The sequence below is a fragment of the Vombatus ursinus genome, unplaced genomic scaffold, assembly GCF_900497805.2.
Source record: "Vombatus ursinus unplaced genomic scaffold, bare-nosed wombat genome assembly UNPS02014774.1, whole genome shotgun sequence".
NCBI lineage: Eukaryota > Metazoa > Chordata > Mammalia > Diprotodontia > Vombatidae > Vombatus > Vombatus ursinus.
The window spans coordinates 18,066,440-18,083,036 of record NW_020954552.1 but is presented as its reverse complement, the minus strand read 5'-3'; the positions used below and the strand labels follow the sequence as shown (position 1 = coordinate 18,083,036).

Below are 16,597 nucleotides of genomic sequence, written 5' to 3'. Positions count from 1 at the left end.
GGACACTAATGCACTGTTGGTGGAGTTGTGAACTAAGCCAACCAATCTGCAGACCATTTGGAACTTTGCCCAGAGGGCTATAAAACTGCACACCCTTTGACCCAGCAGTATCCCAAAAAGATAAAAAAAATAAAATAAAATAAAAAGGAAAATGATCTACATGTACAAAAATATTTATAGCAGCTCTTTTTGTCGTGGCAAAGAATTGGAAACTAAGGGGTTGCCCATTAACTGGGGAAATGGCTGAACAAGTTGTGATAACATATTATGATGGAATACTATTGTGCTATAAGAAATAATGAGCAAGATAGTTTCAGAAAAACCTGGAAAGACTTACATGAACTGATGCAAAGTGAAGTGACCAGAATCAGGAGAACAGTATACACAATGACAGCAATATTGTTCTATGATCAACTGTGAATGGCTTAACTATTCTCAGCAATACAATGAGCCAAGACAATTCCAAAGGACTCATGATGAAAAATGCTATTCACCTCCAGAGAGAGAACTGATAAAGCCTGAATGCAGATCGAAGCACACTTTTTTTCTTTATTTTTCTTGAGTTTTTTTCTGCTGTTTTCTTTCACAACATGACTAACACAGAAATATGTTTTGCATGACTGCATATATATAACCAAAACAAATTGCTTGCCTTCTCAATGAGGGGGGAGGGGAAGGAATGAGGGAGAGAATTTGGAACTCAAAAAGTTTTAAAAAAGAATGTTGGGGCAGCTGGGTGGCACAGTGGATAGAGCACTAGCCCTAGAGTCAACAGAACCTGAGTTCCAAAAATGCCTCAGACACTTGCTAGTTGTGTGACCCTGGGCAAGTCATTTAACCTCTGTCTCAGTTTTTTCAACTGCAAAATGTGGATAATAATAGCATCTATCTCACAAGGTCACTGTGAGGATCAAATGAGAATTTATAAAGCACTTAGCACAATGTCTGGCACATAGCAGGGACTACATAAATGCTTATTCCCCACTCAACTTAACATCTACTATTTGATTCCCTTTGATTAATGTGGCACCATTTTTTCTTATGACAGGGAACATAGATTTAGAGCTGGAAGGGCCCTGAAAGTCATCTAGTCCAATCCTTCATTTTACAGATGAGGGAGCCCAGAAAGGTGGAGTGAGTTGCTAGGTCACATGGGTGATAAATAACAAATCCAATGCTGGGAAACAACAAATTCTACTGGCGATAACTGGAAAGAATGATACTAGAGATGCCTTTCTGTCTCTCTTTTTTTTTAAAGTAAATGTTCCTTTCTAAAATTTCCATGCTGCCTTTGTTGTGGAACTCTGAAATGGTCCATCCATTCTAGAGAACAATTTGGAACTACACTCAATGAGCTATAAAACCATGACCCTTTAACCTAGCGATCCTACTATTAGGTCTATGCCCCAGAGAGATCAAAGAGATCAAAGAAAAGAAAAGGACCTCTATGTACAAAAATGTTTATAGCAGCTCTTTTAGTGGTAGCAAAGAACTGGATATTGAGGGGATGCCCATCGATTGAGGAATGACTGAACAAGTTATGATAGATGATTGTGATGGAATACTATTGTTCCATAAGAAATAATGAGCAAGATGGTTTCAGAATGGTTTCAGAAAAACCTGGGAAGTCAGGACACAACATTGTACATAGTAACAGCAATATTGTAATGATGATTAACTGTGAAAGACCTAGCTACTCTGAGCTACAGTGATCCAAAACAATTCCAAAAGACTCATGATGAAAAATGATATCTCCTTCCAGAGACATTTGATGAACCATGAATGTAGACTGAAGCATACTTTTTTCCTCTTTATTTTTCTTTTTTTTTTTCAGCAACATGGCTAATGCTGAAGTAATGTATGCATGACTTCCTATATATATACTAAGTATTGTATTTCTTGCCTTCTCAATGGGTGAAGGAAGGTGTAGAAGGGGGAAGAGAACTTAAAACTTAAAAATAAAAATTAAAAATTTTTAAATTAAAAATTAATAAATCAATAAAATTCCCATGCTGTTATACTCTACATTTATTAAACATGGATTTGTTTAGTATCCTGTGACAATGGTAGTAAGAAAGGAGCTTCATAACCTATAGAAATAACTACTATAAACTACCATTTCTGTACATGTCAAATTTCAATTGAGTTGGGTATAGCTACACTTTAAATGGACCTTAAATATAACCAGTGGAAACAAAAAAGCCAGAAATAAGATATGCATTTTCAGACAAGGATAACATGGTGATTTGTTTTGCTTGACTATACATATTTGCTACAAGGGTTTTGTTTATCTTTTTTACTTCTAAATTAAGCGAAGAAAAGAAATACATATTAGTTGAAAAACAAAATAAAATGAAAAAATCTGAAGTCATAATCATCTTCCATGCATGTTGCCACCATTCCTAAATGCTATTTTAAAAATTATTTTTCCTGATACTTACTGAGATTCAGTTTCAGGTCCTTGACTCTCTGTTGCTGTGACTTCCTTTCCAGTAACATCAGGAGGGCCACATTCATCTTTTTCCACGTGATTCTGGAAAATTGTAAAATGTTAACCTATTTACACATAAGAGTTATAGCAAAATAAGCTTTTGAAATTTAATTTAGTGGCTGAATTTAAGGAACAGAAGAAAATCCCGTAAGTCCAAATACAATGTACCAAAAAACCTACCATATAATGTAGGATAATAGCAACTATTTCAGGGGCAGCTAGGTGGTGCAGCGGATAGAGCACCGGCCCTGAAGTCAGGAGGACCTGAGTTCAAATCCGGCCTCAGACCAAACACTTGACACTTACTAGCTGTGTGACCCTGGGCAAGTCACTTAACCCCAACTGCCTTAAAAAAAGAAAAAAGAAAAAAAGCAACTATTTTAAACAAATACACCAGAACTTAGACATCCAAATGGAACTGTCCTTCTAAGGCATCACAAAAGGACTGCTCAATCAACATTTACTAACCATTTGGCATGTTTCTGGGCACTGCACTGGATGCTAAGGACACAAATTCAAAGAATAGAACAATCCCCACTCTCAAAAAGTACACTCTAAGAAGCAAAACATAAGTATATCTATAAGTATATGTCAAATAAATATAAACAGAATACAAGATAATTACATACAAAATAGCCAAAGAGGTAGGGCATTGACAGTTGGAGGAATCATATGAGGTTACATGTAGAAGATGATGTTTGAAATGAATACTGAAGTGAGGGCACTCTATGAGGTCAAAGTGAGAAGGAAGTGCATTCCACGCAGAGGGGAAGACCAGCACAAAGGTCCTAAGACAAGAGACGTTACGCCCTGACTGAGGAACAGAGAGGATGCTTGGCTAGCCTGCAGGATGTAAGGAAGAGGAATAATTTAGAATGAGGCTAGAAAGACAGGTTGAGGGAAGATTTTAAAGGACTTTAAAAGCCAAACAGAAGCAACAGGGAACCCTGAAGTTAAATGAGAAGGGGAGTGATACATGGCCAGATCTGCACCTAAGAAAATCATTTTGGCAGCTATGTGGAGGACAAACTGAGGTAGAGGTGAATTTGAGGGGACCAATTACTTGGGTGAGAAGAGAGAATGGACTGGGTACGCAAGATTTAGTGGAGGGAGAAGTAGCAAAATTTGGCAAATGATTTTGGGTGAAGGAAAGCAAAAAGATGAAAATAAGCCCAAGATTGTAAAGCTAGGAGACTGGAAGAATGGTGGTGCCTTTGACAAAAACAAAGAAATCCGGAAGAGGGGTGAAGTAAGGGAGGAAATCATGAATTTTCCTTTGGACACACTGAGTCTGAGTTGCCTCTAGGATATCCAGTTTAAAATGTCAAATAGGTAAAAGACTGAAGTTCAGGGGAGAAACTATACTGGATATACAGACTTAGGAGTCAAATTCATGGATATGATCACTAAATCCACGGGAGCACCCCAAAAAGGGGTAAAAGGAAAAGTAGGTACAGAACTGGGTTTTGGGGAAACACACACAGTTTTAGCGAGTGTGGTAAGAATGATGAATCCGAAGAGAGAAGAAGAGTGATGCTTCACAAAAATCAAGAGAGGAAAAAAATATCCAGGAAGAGAGAGTAGTCAACAGCATCAAATACATTAGAGAGATCAACAAGGACAAAGACTGTGGAAAGACTGACTGACAGAACAGGCAACAAAGAGATTATTGGTGGAGAAAGGCAGAAGAATGTCCTGATGGTTAGTACAGAACAGCCACCATGATCATACAAGGCAAAATAATTATTCAATCATCTCCATTTCAAAGAACAGGCTGCTGAGTGATGGTGATAAAGGTAAAGTCTGAAAGTTTCAGTGAGCAAGCAAGGATTGTTTAGATTCCTGGAGGGTGCTAAGTATGAAGGAAAATCTAGCCAGCGCTAGAGACAAAGGCCAGGGATCTAGAGACATCTTGGAGAAGAGAGATTTTGGTAAGAATCAAAAAACAGAAGTATAAGAGGAAGAAATCCAAAACAAAAGGAAGCTTGGTCATTATGGAGGAGGAAATCCAGAGGACGTGGGTGGAAGAGAGCTGAAGAAGAGGAGAATGAGAGAGGATAAGGTGGGCACTGGTAGCATAGATTGCTCCTATGCAGCTCCTATGTCACAAAGGGACAGGGAAGTTGGATAGCTGAATGAAAAGCAGCAGGTGGAAGATTATTTTAATACTTGTAGTCTCAACGAGGGTAGTATTTTCAGGAAATAACCAGGGATACTGGACCTTAAGTTGTCTGTGTGATCCTCCAAGCTGGGTGGTAATGATAATGCCATTTCTCAAAAACATTCTTGGAAGTGCATTTTCAAAAATGCTTTCAGGAAAAGTTCACAAGATATATAATAAATATCATATTTCCTTTAAGAGTGGCACATCTCCACTTGAGATGTCTAATCCCATCACAATTCATTTTTACACAAAAACCATATTATTCAAGTTTTTCAGACTTCAGTCAAATTTATTTTGCGATATTTCCAAAAATCATATTTATCCTCACAAGACAAACATCTGTTAACATTATAGATATTGAAAGTTTCAAAAATGTCTTCAGTAATAGCAATAACACTGGAATAAGTATAGTGATTCATTTGGAAAATTTTATCATTTGGATTTATAAATTCTAGCATAGCGGTTTAAAAATACATAATATTACTTCATAGTCACACCTCATGCATTTTAATCAACCATCTGGAAAAAAATTTATAATTTATTTTCAACTTAGTCTCTTCCTATTCTATACCTTTTCAACATTTCCTGGAAGTTCTGGAAATGAATTTTTGCTCTCTACTTCAATTTTATTTTCAGTAGATTCTACTTTCTTTCCAAATGGTCTTAACAAGTTGGGTTTAGGCCTGAGGGGACGCCCTCTCACTTTGGGTTTGCCAGTATCAGCTTTTTCAGCTTCCCTAAAAAAAAAAAATAGCATAAAGTTTAAACTATGTTCAAACTAGAGAGTTTGTGTATGGTCAAAGACATGTAATTACAGAAAACAATGCTTAAAAACAAAGTTATTATAAAAGAGACACCTACTGAAATATGGTCTTGTTTTAAAGAGTCACAAGATTGCAGAATGAGTCCCTGATCTGACCTTTACTAGCTACGAGACTCAGGTCAGATCACTTGATATCCTTGAACCTCCGTTCTCTAATTGGTACAAAATGGATAATGATACTTACACTACCTCAGTCTCAGTGTTATTGTGAGAAAAGCATTTAGTAGCTAGTGATAGTAAAAAAATAAATAAATTTTTAAAAAAAAGGATGATTGAAACAAACACCTTAAAAAACACACGGAAGGGAATAAAAGGTCAGAGAGAAACCAACGAGCAGAACAGTCATGACAGTAGCCTACTGAATTTATGATATACTTTTTTTTAAAAAAAAGCATTTGCTGTTTCACATATAATCCCTTTTTCTGTTCTATTTTTTTATATGGGAAAGGTTCTCTTTTTTAGTGTTCATTAAATTTAGAATGAAAAAAATAGCTCTAAAGACTTTTAGATGATTAAACTCATAGAGAGTCTATAAAAGATATTCCATGAGGGCTGCTTTAATCAATCATTCATAGCTTCTACTTTTTAATCAGATGAATGGATAATAAGGTAACTTTAAGTCCCCATCGATATCAGATTATCCACATCTCCTATTAGTAGACATCTAAATGACATCAAGTCCCAAATCCTCTTTGGTTAAATCTATGCAGTACAAGAAAAGTCTAACCATGTATGCACAAAAGAAAAAAAAATTTAATTGCATCAAAAGTGGACAAGAAGTGCATCAAATTAATACAAACACACACAACAACAACACAGATACTGCTTGACCCAAGAGTGCAGAAGAGAATGAACCACATTCAGGAAATTGCAAAGGGTTTTCAAGGATCTCAAATTGTGTTCCCACTACACCTTTTTGCCACCATTTCCCCAGTGATGTTATATGGCTACAAAAATGGAACATCACAAATTCCTAAATTGGCAAATGGAAAGGTGCATTATAGACATAACTAAGTTGTGCCATGTACATAACCAACAACAACTTGAAAGCAAGAAATGGCATAAAAAATATAGTCTCATGTGAGTGGAAAAGGGTGTAGGCTGCTCATCTAGTTAGAAAGAAAACTGACTGACCAAACAGTACAACAGCATATCTGGGATATTAAAAAAGAGGAAGGTCTCTAATATGTTGGCTAGAGAAACAATGAAGCACCAATAAAAAACAGAAAAAGATGAAAAGATCTCGAAAGATCATGATATGCACAGACCACACGGATGATATTCTCGGTACTACAAAACCCATGAAAAAACTTAAGACTTAATTTCTTATAGAGGCATTATTATAATCAGTAACTTACTAGGAATCATATACCTATTCTATAGTATCTAAAGATAAAAAGTTAATGGCAGAATGCCACATGTCATTAACATATACACTTAATGGCAAAAGAAACGTACACTGAATCTAACCCTTGGAAATGTCATGAACATTCAACACACCACTTCTCTTTTTCCTACAATTTCATTTATAAAAGATACTTACAGGAGTTTAATATTAGTATCACTAATTTTTCCTCCTACGTTGCTGTCAACTTGAACAATCTGAGTCAATTCTTTACTTCTAGCTTTTGAAGGAGACAAATCTAAAGCCTCTGGTTCAGAGGATTCAACTGCTGCTACTGATGCGGCATTAGCATTCTGATTACTGAAGAAGAAAAGCATGGTCAAAGAGATGTGATAGTATTATCCTTTAACATGCATAAACATTCAGAGGTCTTTAAAGCATGGAAATTCTAAGAAGTATGTAGTTCACACTTAAGAAATTCAATTTGATACTGTATTGCTCCTACAGCATCTTTGTGGGGCGTTTTCAGTGAATAACATTCAAAATTGTTTCTAATTAATTCAATTTGTTATAGTGTGCCTAACAGTACTTTCTAACTAACATTCTTTCAAAAAAACAGGATAACAATGTCTATCACCATCAAAAACTTACATAGGTTTTACACACAATTGGAAAGAAAGAAAATTAAATTAGCTATTAAGATAAGCCAAACTGAGGCTATTAAAGGCAACCTGCATTATGTGCTTAAATGAAAAGTACACCTGAAACTCATTTGCAAAGAAAAACTTGCTTTATCTAAGTATATTCTGAAAAAAAAATCCTTCTTCAGAGTAAGAAGCTACTACAAGTTAACACAAGCAAGCTCTGCTCAAGAAAAGCTCTTCCTCAAGACAGGAAGTAGCAAAATGTAAAATCATTACCTATATGAGATTGATGGTACAAATTTACATACACAAAGTATTTGAAGCTATCCTTTCAAGGTTAAGTTGTTGGTATAATGCGCAGTGGGTGACTATAAAGTAATATGGTTGTTCCAACATGCCAAACAAACAAAAATCAGTGTAATTTTCAATTTAAGAGACCCAAACCAAAAGGCTAAGAAATAGGAATTTACTGAATTGGTCATTGGTGGCCATTAGTTGTAACACATATAGAAGAGTAGTAAGTGATAGGAAATTCCAGGTGGTAGGTAACATCCCCTTCTAAATAATACTAGGAGACGGGCAGCTAGGTGGCACAGTGGATAGAGCATCGGCCCAGGATTCAGGAGGACCTGAGTTCAAATCTGGCCTCAGACACATAATACTCACTAGTTGTGTGATCTTGGGCAAGTCACTTAACCCCACTGCCTAGCAAAAAAAAAAAAAAAAATACTAGGAGACATTTTGGAGGAATAGAGCTAACAATCACAGTACTAAAATTACATTCCAGTTCTAACTCCACTCATTGAAAACAAAATGCAAGCAAATCACTCCTGCTTTTCAAATCAGGTGGCTGTGTGCTGAGATAATCAGATTTTACTTTACTATACACTTATTTTAAATGATTTAAATAACAAACTATGTCCATAGGTCTGACAATCCAAGAGAACTAGGAAGACAGTGAACTTGTTGAAAAGCATTAAAATTACCTTGCTGAAGAGATGTGTTCACTTTCATTCTCATCATTTTCACTTGGTGGTATGCAAGCAATCTCATCTAGGTTTTCTAAATTGGAAACTTCCAAGTCTTTATTACATTCATCCTCATTTATTACAGTTACCAAAAGCTGACATTTCTCTATTAACAAACAAATCAATGTTATTTTCAAAATGCAAGAGAAAAATTTTTCCAATTTTTTTTAACAGAGAAGCATCTTCTGATGGTGTCATCAAGAGTATAAAAATCTTTTCTAAGCCTGTAATTTGGAAAACACTGAATATTCAACGATTGATTCAATAAATAATTTTTTTATTATCATCATCTACATGTAAACCACCATACCAAGACTCCCTTAAAATCTGAAAGCAGATAGTACAGTGCAGTGGAAAGAGCATCAGTTGTCTTATCATAAAACCCAACTTTGAGTTACAGCTCTGCTATTTATTAAGTGCATGACCATCAGTAAATCCCTTAACATCTCTACATTACAATTTCCTTATCTGTAAAATAAAAATGATATATGGCTACCTACCTTTGTTAGGAGGCAAAGTATATAAACAGGGAGTGTATGTCAACCATTTTGCAAACCAAAAAGGACATATAACTCTCAGCTATTAGTATTATTTTACCTGGCAATACCCATTTACTCTGTGTGTGTGTCTTGATGGACCAACTATAGTTAAATCAGTAACCAAATTACTTGGAATTCTTCTAATCTGTGACTACTTTTTCTCTTACTTTTAACTCATCTGTCATCTTAAGCAATAAAAATTTTTAACTCATGAGGGCAGAAATAATGTCTGCTCTATTTCTAGTACTTTCACCTTCCCACTTCAACCTCACAACAACCAATGGTCAAAAACATGTAAATTCTAATAAGTGTTATTATGCTTCCAATAAAAACCATCTCCTAATGCCAATCCATCTCTGTCAAAACAATAAGTAACTTGGACACAGTGCCATGAATATAAATAAATCAACACTTAATAGGTATTATTTGACAGTGATTATTCAAAAGCAAAATATAAGCAAAAAGTTCAGTTGTACAATAAGTATTGCATAATCTTTAACTTTACTATAGATTCCAGCTAAAAAAATATCACTTACTCTTATTTGGCTTTTCTCCTTTAGAAGTGTCTGAGCGGTCAGTGGCCTCTTTTGAAAGATTTTCTGTTTCTTGCTCATCAGTATCATCCTTTTTCTTCCTTTTCCGTTTTTTTCTGTTTACAACAGACTCTAATATAGTCTGTCCTGCTATATTCAAAGACTGGTCATTCTCTTTCTCGACAATCTCAGCACCCACTTCAGTTCCTTCCATGTCTGAAATTCTAGCATTGAGAGACTCATCTGGATCATCATCCACTTCACCACTGGCAACTTTATTTACTAAAAACAGAAGTATCTATAAATTTTCTATTTTCACTTTTAAATGGTTATATTTTTTCCAGACAGACTAATAGGCAACTTTAAGACATAAAGGCAAAATGATGAAATGAACATAAATAAAAATGAAGAGTATAAAAACACAGAAAGGGGAAAGAGGACAAATGGAGAATTAAATCAGATATTCTCTATGTCATAACAACAAACATCGTTTAAACATTCTGGAAACTTGTTCCTGTCCTTAGAAGTAGTCTTGATAGTTATAAAACAAGTTGCAGTGAACTAAGGTTTCTTCCAGATCTAGATCTATGATCCTATGAACTGAGAAAGCTCTAAAAGCAACTTAGTAAATCAGAATTAATAGAATTATTTTAGAATTTAATATTGAAGAATTGATATTACTTCTTTCCCATCTGGCATACGTAGCAAGTGAAAAATGGCTAAGAATTATATACTGTGAAATGAAGTATGATCTTCTCAATACTATTTCCACAAAGACAGAGACAACAAAGTGGAAGAAGCACCTGAGAAAACTTTGGATCTAGCCCTAACTCCATCACTGACTAGCTGGTTTGACCTTGGTGAAATCACCTGAGCTCATCAGCCTCAAATTCCTCAGGTGTAAAATGATTAAATAACAGTCTAGCTCTAAGATCCCCTAATTTAGTAGCATATACTATGTAAGGAGGATTTAAAGGATGCAGTTAAGAAAATCTAAATATTTATGCTTATAGACCAAGAAGTTTATGTAGAAATAATTTTCCAACAAAAACTGAAATTGCCTTTCAGATGCCAGTAGTACTCAAATGCATTAATGGCATAAAACAGATTTCCTAAAATAAAGAGAATTAGATTTCCACTAAAAAAAATAAATAGAGTCAAATACAAAATAATTAAAGATTGCTTTTACATTGGAAATCAGTACTGAAGTATTAAGATATGGTGTTAACTATACAGGCCTACAGAGACAGACTAGATATGCCACCCATCATACTCAATGTTTTTTAGAATGCAACTACTTATTATATATATGTAACATTGATACAGTACTCCAAAAACTATTTAGGAAGCAGCTCCTATACAGACTACTAGTCATAAATAACTATGAAGCTGAAGAAAAATCAATCACCCTTTAGTTGAATGCTCTGATCCTGATGTTCCCAACCTACAGAACCACCTATAAAACCTCAACAATCATTAAGAATAAAAACACAATCAAATCAATATCATTTCATACTCTCATTTATAATAAATACCATTTTGTTTTTTTCGAGGTCTAGAAGACTTCTTCTCTTTTGTGTTCTGATTTTTAACAGTTTTCTGTTTTCTTTTCTCCTCTTCTGCAAGGACCTTCTCAAGCAAACGAGCAAAGAAATCGAAGTCAAAGGGGCGTTTCTCTTCTGTCCAAAATAAAATGTAAAAAACAATGTTTCTGGTCATGATTTCCAAAATATCCTAAAAGTTAGAATAAATACTTTATCTAATGACCTAAGGACATGCCAAAAAGCCTACCCAGCTCCACCCCTGTCCTCTTGCTACTATCACCCTCTGATATAATATATAGGAAATGCAACCTGATAATGACAAAAATCAGCTAGGTGGCAGAGTGGTTAGAGTGCTGGAAGTCAGGAAGACCCGAGTTCAAATCCAGCTTCACATACTAACTGTATGACCCTGAGCAAGTCACCTAAGCTGTTTGCCTCAATTTCCTCATCTGTAAAATGCTAATAACAACAGAACCTACCTCCCAATGTTGTTGTGAAGATCAAATGAGATACCATTTGTAAAGTACAGTGCCTGGTACAAAGTGTATACATGCTACTTATTATTGCTTATTATTACTACTAGTACAATTACTATCAGTAGTAGTAGTAGTAGTAGTAGTAGTAGTAGTAGTAGTAGTAGCAGTAGCAGCAGCAGTAGTAGCAGTAGTAGTAGCAGTAGTAGTATCATATCCCTTTCAGCAGCACTGGGAATAGCAGACAAATGAATGGAACAACAAACCATCAAGGAATACATTTAAAGCAGTGGCATTAAAAAAATCATAGGTAGAATTCCAAGGATTTACAGGCAAATCTGGAAAGGGCAACAAAATACCCTGATCCAAATTCTGTTTCAGTTTTGATGCTTTATATATTTAAATACTGTGGGTAGTCTGGTTAGAGGATAGTCTTAGAAAAGTGAATTTGATGTAAAAAAAAAAAACTTGGTGCCTCAAGAAATCAACTACCACCCTACATCCTTATCAAGTCTTCAATACTGGACATTAGTCTTAGGACTAAGCCTATAATATCCCTAAAATCTATAATCTTATGAGTCTATTCCAAAAGTTCCTGACACACTCTGATGCAAACTAGATTGAATCAGATGATCTGAATTTGAATTCCAACTTTGCTATTTACTATATCCTTATGTCAACCTCTGTGGGTTTCCAGTTCCTTACCTGTAAAATAAGAAAATTGGACCAGATGGAAAATAAAAGTTACAGGAAAATGTGCAGGTTTAAAAATGTTGATTTTCTATTATAGATTTGAATCTGCAGAAAAAAATTAACTTAAAAATATATCTTACTGGTACCTTTTCTCTTCATATCACAGTCATTTCAACACTATCCCCTGACAGAAACATCCCTTATGATAAAGAAAAATAATTAAGCAAAAATAATTGACAAGGAAACTTGGTCTGACAATGCATACAGTATTCTGTCATATTTGTCTTCCACCTTTCTGCCATGAGGGAAAAGATATATTTGTTATCTGTCCTATCATTCACTGGTTGACTTCCTTTTACTGATCTTTTCACTTACATTTTGTAATGACTGCTTCATATCATTCTTTTGGTTCTCCTTATTTCATTTTGCATCAGTTCACATCAATCTTTCTATGGTCCTCTTAATTCCTCATATTTATGCATCATTTTCCACTGTACGAAATTCACATTTTTTTCAACTGTGGCAAATTTCACAAAACCTCCAAGTTGGAACAGACCTGATATTACCTAGCCTAATCTAGACAGAATTTCTCTCTATAAGATTCCTGACAGGGAAATCTAGCCACTGCCTGAAGACCTCCAGTAATAAGAAATTCACTACCTACTAAAACAGTCTATTATACTTTGGGGTATCTTTAATCCACAAGGGCATATTTCTGAACACTGAGCCAAAATTTCATCTCTCAAAATTTTCATTCATTTCTTATATCTGTGTTTTCTGAGAACGAGGCCAACCCCTACAAGACAACCTTTTTCAATTGAATATAACCACAATGTTGTCCTTGCTCTCTTCCAAACTTAACATGTCCAGTTCTTTGCACTGATATGGCTTAGTCTCCAGCCCTTTTATCCTCCCGGTTATCCTCCCACAGACATGCTGACTTATAAATTTCCCACCACAAAACAGGGCACTCAGAACTGAACATGATATTCTACATATGCTGTGACTAAGATAGCTTAAGATAGTATTGTGTTCAGTTTTTTGGCTGCTCTATCATGTTACTCAATAAATTGGATTTGTAGTCCACTAATATCCCAAATAACACAACCTGCTACCTACTTTCTCAAACCTGAATATACAGCTAATTTTACACTCCAACAAGGAAAGGCCTTACACTTATCTCTATTAAATTTTAACTAATTAGATTTGTTCCATCTGTCCTAGAGATCTTTTTGAGATCTGGGCTCCTTCATCCAACATACTTTCCCTTATCTACCTAATATGCTACTCTTTCCAGATTTGTGGGATCTCAAATTAAATAAGCGTAGATAGCACTGAGGTCTTTAAAGTCACTGATAAAAATTTTCAGAACTGCCACTAAGGACTGATCCTTGGAACACTTTGCTGAGGCTAACTTTATTCCTGACCTAAATCCATAAACACAATTCTCCAGATATGGTCATTTAACATATTCCACACCAAAGGCACTATCAATGAACCCCTATCTCTCTATCTTTTCCACAAAGACATCATGAAACATTATCAAATGCTGATCTAAATTCAGGGATACTATATTTATAGCATTTCCCTTCTTAACCAGTTTAGAAAATTAAAATGAGGACTGGCTGATCGGTTTTCCTTTTTAAAAGCTCACAAAGTGTTCCTTTAATAAAGCAATTCTAAAAATTTTCAGGTATAGAAATAAAGCACATAGGTCTTTAGAGTGAAAAATTAACTTTCTGCTCTTCTTTGGGGAAACGAGAACATTTCACTTACTCATCTTTAATCCTGTAGTACTTGTCCTCTTTGCTATGATTTTTCAAAGTCCACTGTTACTAAGTCAGTGATCATATTGACAGTAATTTCCTTAATGGTTTAGCAGACATGTTGCACAACTTGAAGCTAGTGGTCATAAAAAGTGGTCTTTGGTCCTGCTGAACTGCTTCACAGCCCAAAGATGTTTAGCAACACTGCTCTCAAATGGGAATAATGTGGGGCCAAGTTAGCCCATGCTGTCTAGGTCTCATCCTAGACAACATTCTAGTATAAATTCCCAAAGGACCTGGTTGGAGGGAGAAGTATCCTATTCATCTATCTCAATGTACATTAATTTTTCTTAAATTAAGCACAAATTCAAAGCACCTTAAGATTTTTCTTGGCAAATTTTTTTTCTAATAGCATTAATCAATGTTTCTGATAATACAAAAGGCTTCTCAGGTCTCTCTGAGACCCCTAAGGTTGCCTCTGCTCTGAAAACCTGCCTTCATTCTACCTGTTTAATTAACACCCCAAACCATGCCCTTTTCTGAAAATTTCCATTCTCTCTACTAGAAACATTGATGTCTCACGCTTGTACAATAAGTGTATTATAGGCCAAGTCCAGGCATTTCCTTGCCTGTTACATTAGAGATGGGAAACCAATCAAGTATGCCTGAGTGAAAAATCTGTTCCCTCCCTCTAAAATATGTTTGCTCCCTTACACAGCTGCCCTGATATGGAAGACACAGGGCCATCATACACACCAACTAAGACGAGTAACGGACAGCTAGTGAACCTAAGTGTTTCAAGTCCAAGGACAAGCTCTCCAAAAGACCTGCCCACTTCCATCCCCTACCATGGCCTGAAAATTGTTATGATCAAGGTTCCAGATCTCCCTACTTGTATACTTCTATTATTGTACCTGTCCCAAGTGTCTCATATTAGGTCTTAAACTTAACTCTACAATAATGGCCCACTGCTTCATGCATTACTGGCCTGATTTATAAGAACGTACAGTGAGACTCCAAATTTAATGAATTTGTACACCATTATTTAATAATCATTTAATATTGATATTATATATTCCTGATGAATGTGATTTGCTTTGATATAAAGGACACTTTAAAAACTTAAAGGTTAGAGTAAAATTATAAACTTTAAATATTTAACATCTTTGTAATTTTCCCATATGGTACACTTTCAAAGAGAAAAAAAATTCTAGATAAACCCTCAAATCAGATACTAACCTTAAATATCAAACAGCATATAAGAGAAAGAGTAAACATCCACATATACGAGGAAAAAAAACAAACCTGATATTAGGACCTGGTGATCTTAGTATCACCATTTGTTCCTCAATCAAAGGGGAGATAACCTCCATTCCACTAACCTTTTTATGCCAATGATTAACACGTGTGTACTCAGACACTTATATGCATCAAGCAGTACAGAAGAGGGAAGAAATCAAATAGTCTTGGTATGCTCCACAATCAATGTTGTCTTTACTGATTCTCATCCTCTTAGACTTTGGATTCTCCATCAGCCTACATATGGTACATGCCTACTCCACCAAATATGTTCATAGACCTCCTTAGATCTGAATCATGTTTGCATAGACTCAAGGTATTTGTCTACTCCAACCAGCCTTAATTTGAAATGATTTGTTTTCTGTCTAGGCCTGAAACACGTGCCAGATACTTTTTTGTTCACCGTAAGTTTTGGGCTTAGACCCTCCTAGACAGCTATATTCCAGTAGTGCCCACATCTCCCAAGCATGACAATATCAAAAAAGTCTACTCTGAAATAAAGTGAACAAAAACAAGGCTTATAAAAGGGCTCTCCAAATAACATGAATTTTTTTTTAGAAATGAGAATACTTACGGAATGCTTTGTCAATTCTCCACCCATTTGCTTTTTCCTCACGTTTAAATTTATTCTGTAACAATAAAACAAAATAAAATTTCATCTATAATTTTCCTTCACTAGAAAGAATGTTAAAATGGTGGGGAGGAGGGGGTATTTGGACTTGAGGACCTTTAAAGGTTCCTTACAGCTCTAGATCTAGGAGACTAAGAGGTAGAAAGTGCCAGGGAGGGTCAAAGGAAAGAAAGATCCCATCTAAAGGAAAAGAGGAAGATCAAGGAGAGGGAAGCCTTATCAGAAAAGTAAGAATTAAGATGGGGCTTGAAAAATGTGCAAGATTGCGACGGGCGGAGACAGAGGAGAAAAGGGAAGCACAAGCTCAAGGTAAAAACACGGACAGTGACGCAAAGGTGGGAAACGCAGTGCATGTTTAAGGAATGACAAGGGGTTCAGTTTATTAGAAGCACTGAAGAATAACAGGAAAGAAAATACACGGAACATAGGTAGGGGCCAAAACGTAGAACACTTTGATTATGAGAGTAGAGTTCATGTAAGGAAGGTGGATTTTAGTGTGTGTAAGGAGGATTTTGTTATTCCTGTTTAGATAATAGTGCCAGGATCCTAGATCATATTTCCCATGAATTATGGTTGAAAACAACTTCTACTGCACCATTGCAGTGAGATACAGATATAACATAA

General features: G+C 35.5%; 1 protein-coding gene across 2 annotated transcripts in view; it reads right to left on the bottom strand.

Annotated features, from left to right (window-relative positions):
* Positions 1-16,597, bottom strand: part of BDP1 (B double prime 1, subunit of RNA polymerase III transcription initiation factor IIIB) — an 85,191-nt gene that overhangs the window by 41,540 nt on the left and 27,054 nt on the right. For both annotated transcript variants that reach the window (XM_027864175.1, XM_027864176.1), the window contains exons 8-14: positions 15,917-15,971; positions 11,103-11,246; positions 9,571-9,849; positions 8,454-8,601; positions 7,022-7,183; positions 5,227-5,392; positions 2,442-2,533 (exon numbers count right to left, since the gene is read on the bottom strand). In XM_027864175.1, coding sequence (XP_027719976.1) covers positions 2,442-2,533; positions 5,227-5,392; positions 7,022-7,183; positions 8,454-8,601; positions 9,571-9,849; positions 11,103-11,246; positions 15,917-15,971 — 1,046 coding nt within the window. The remainder of the gene's footprint in view (positions 1-2,441; positions 2,534-5,226; positions 5,393-7,021; positions 7,184-8,453; positions 8,602-9,570; positions 9,850-11,102; positions 11,247-15,916; positions 15,972-16,597) is intronic.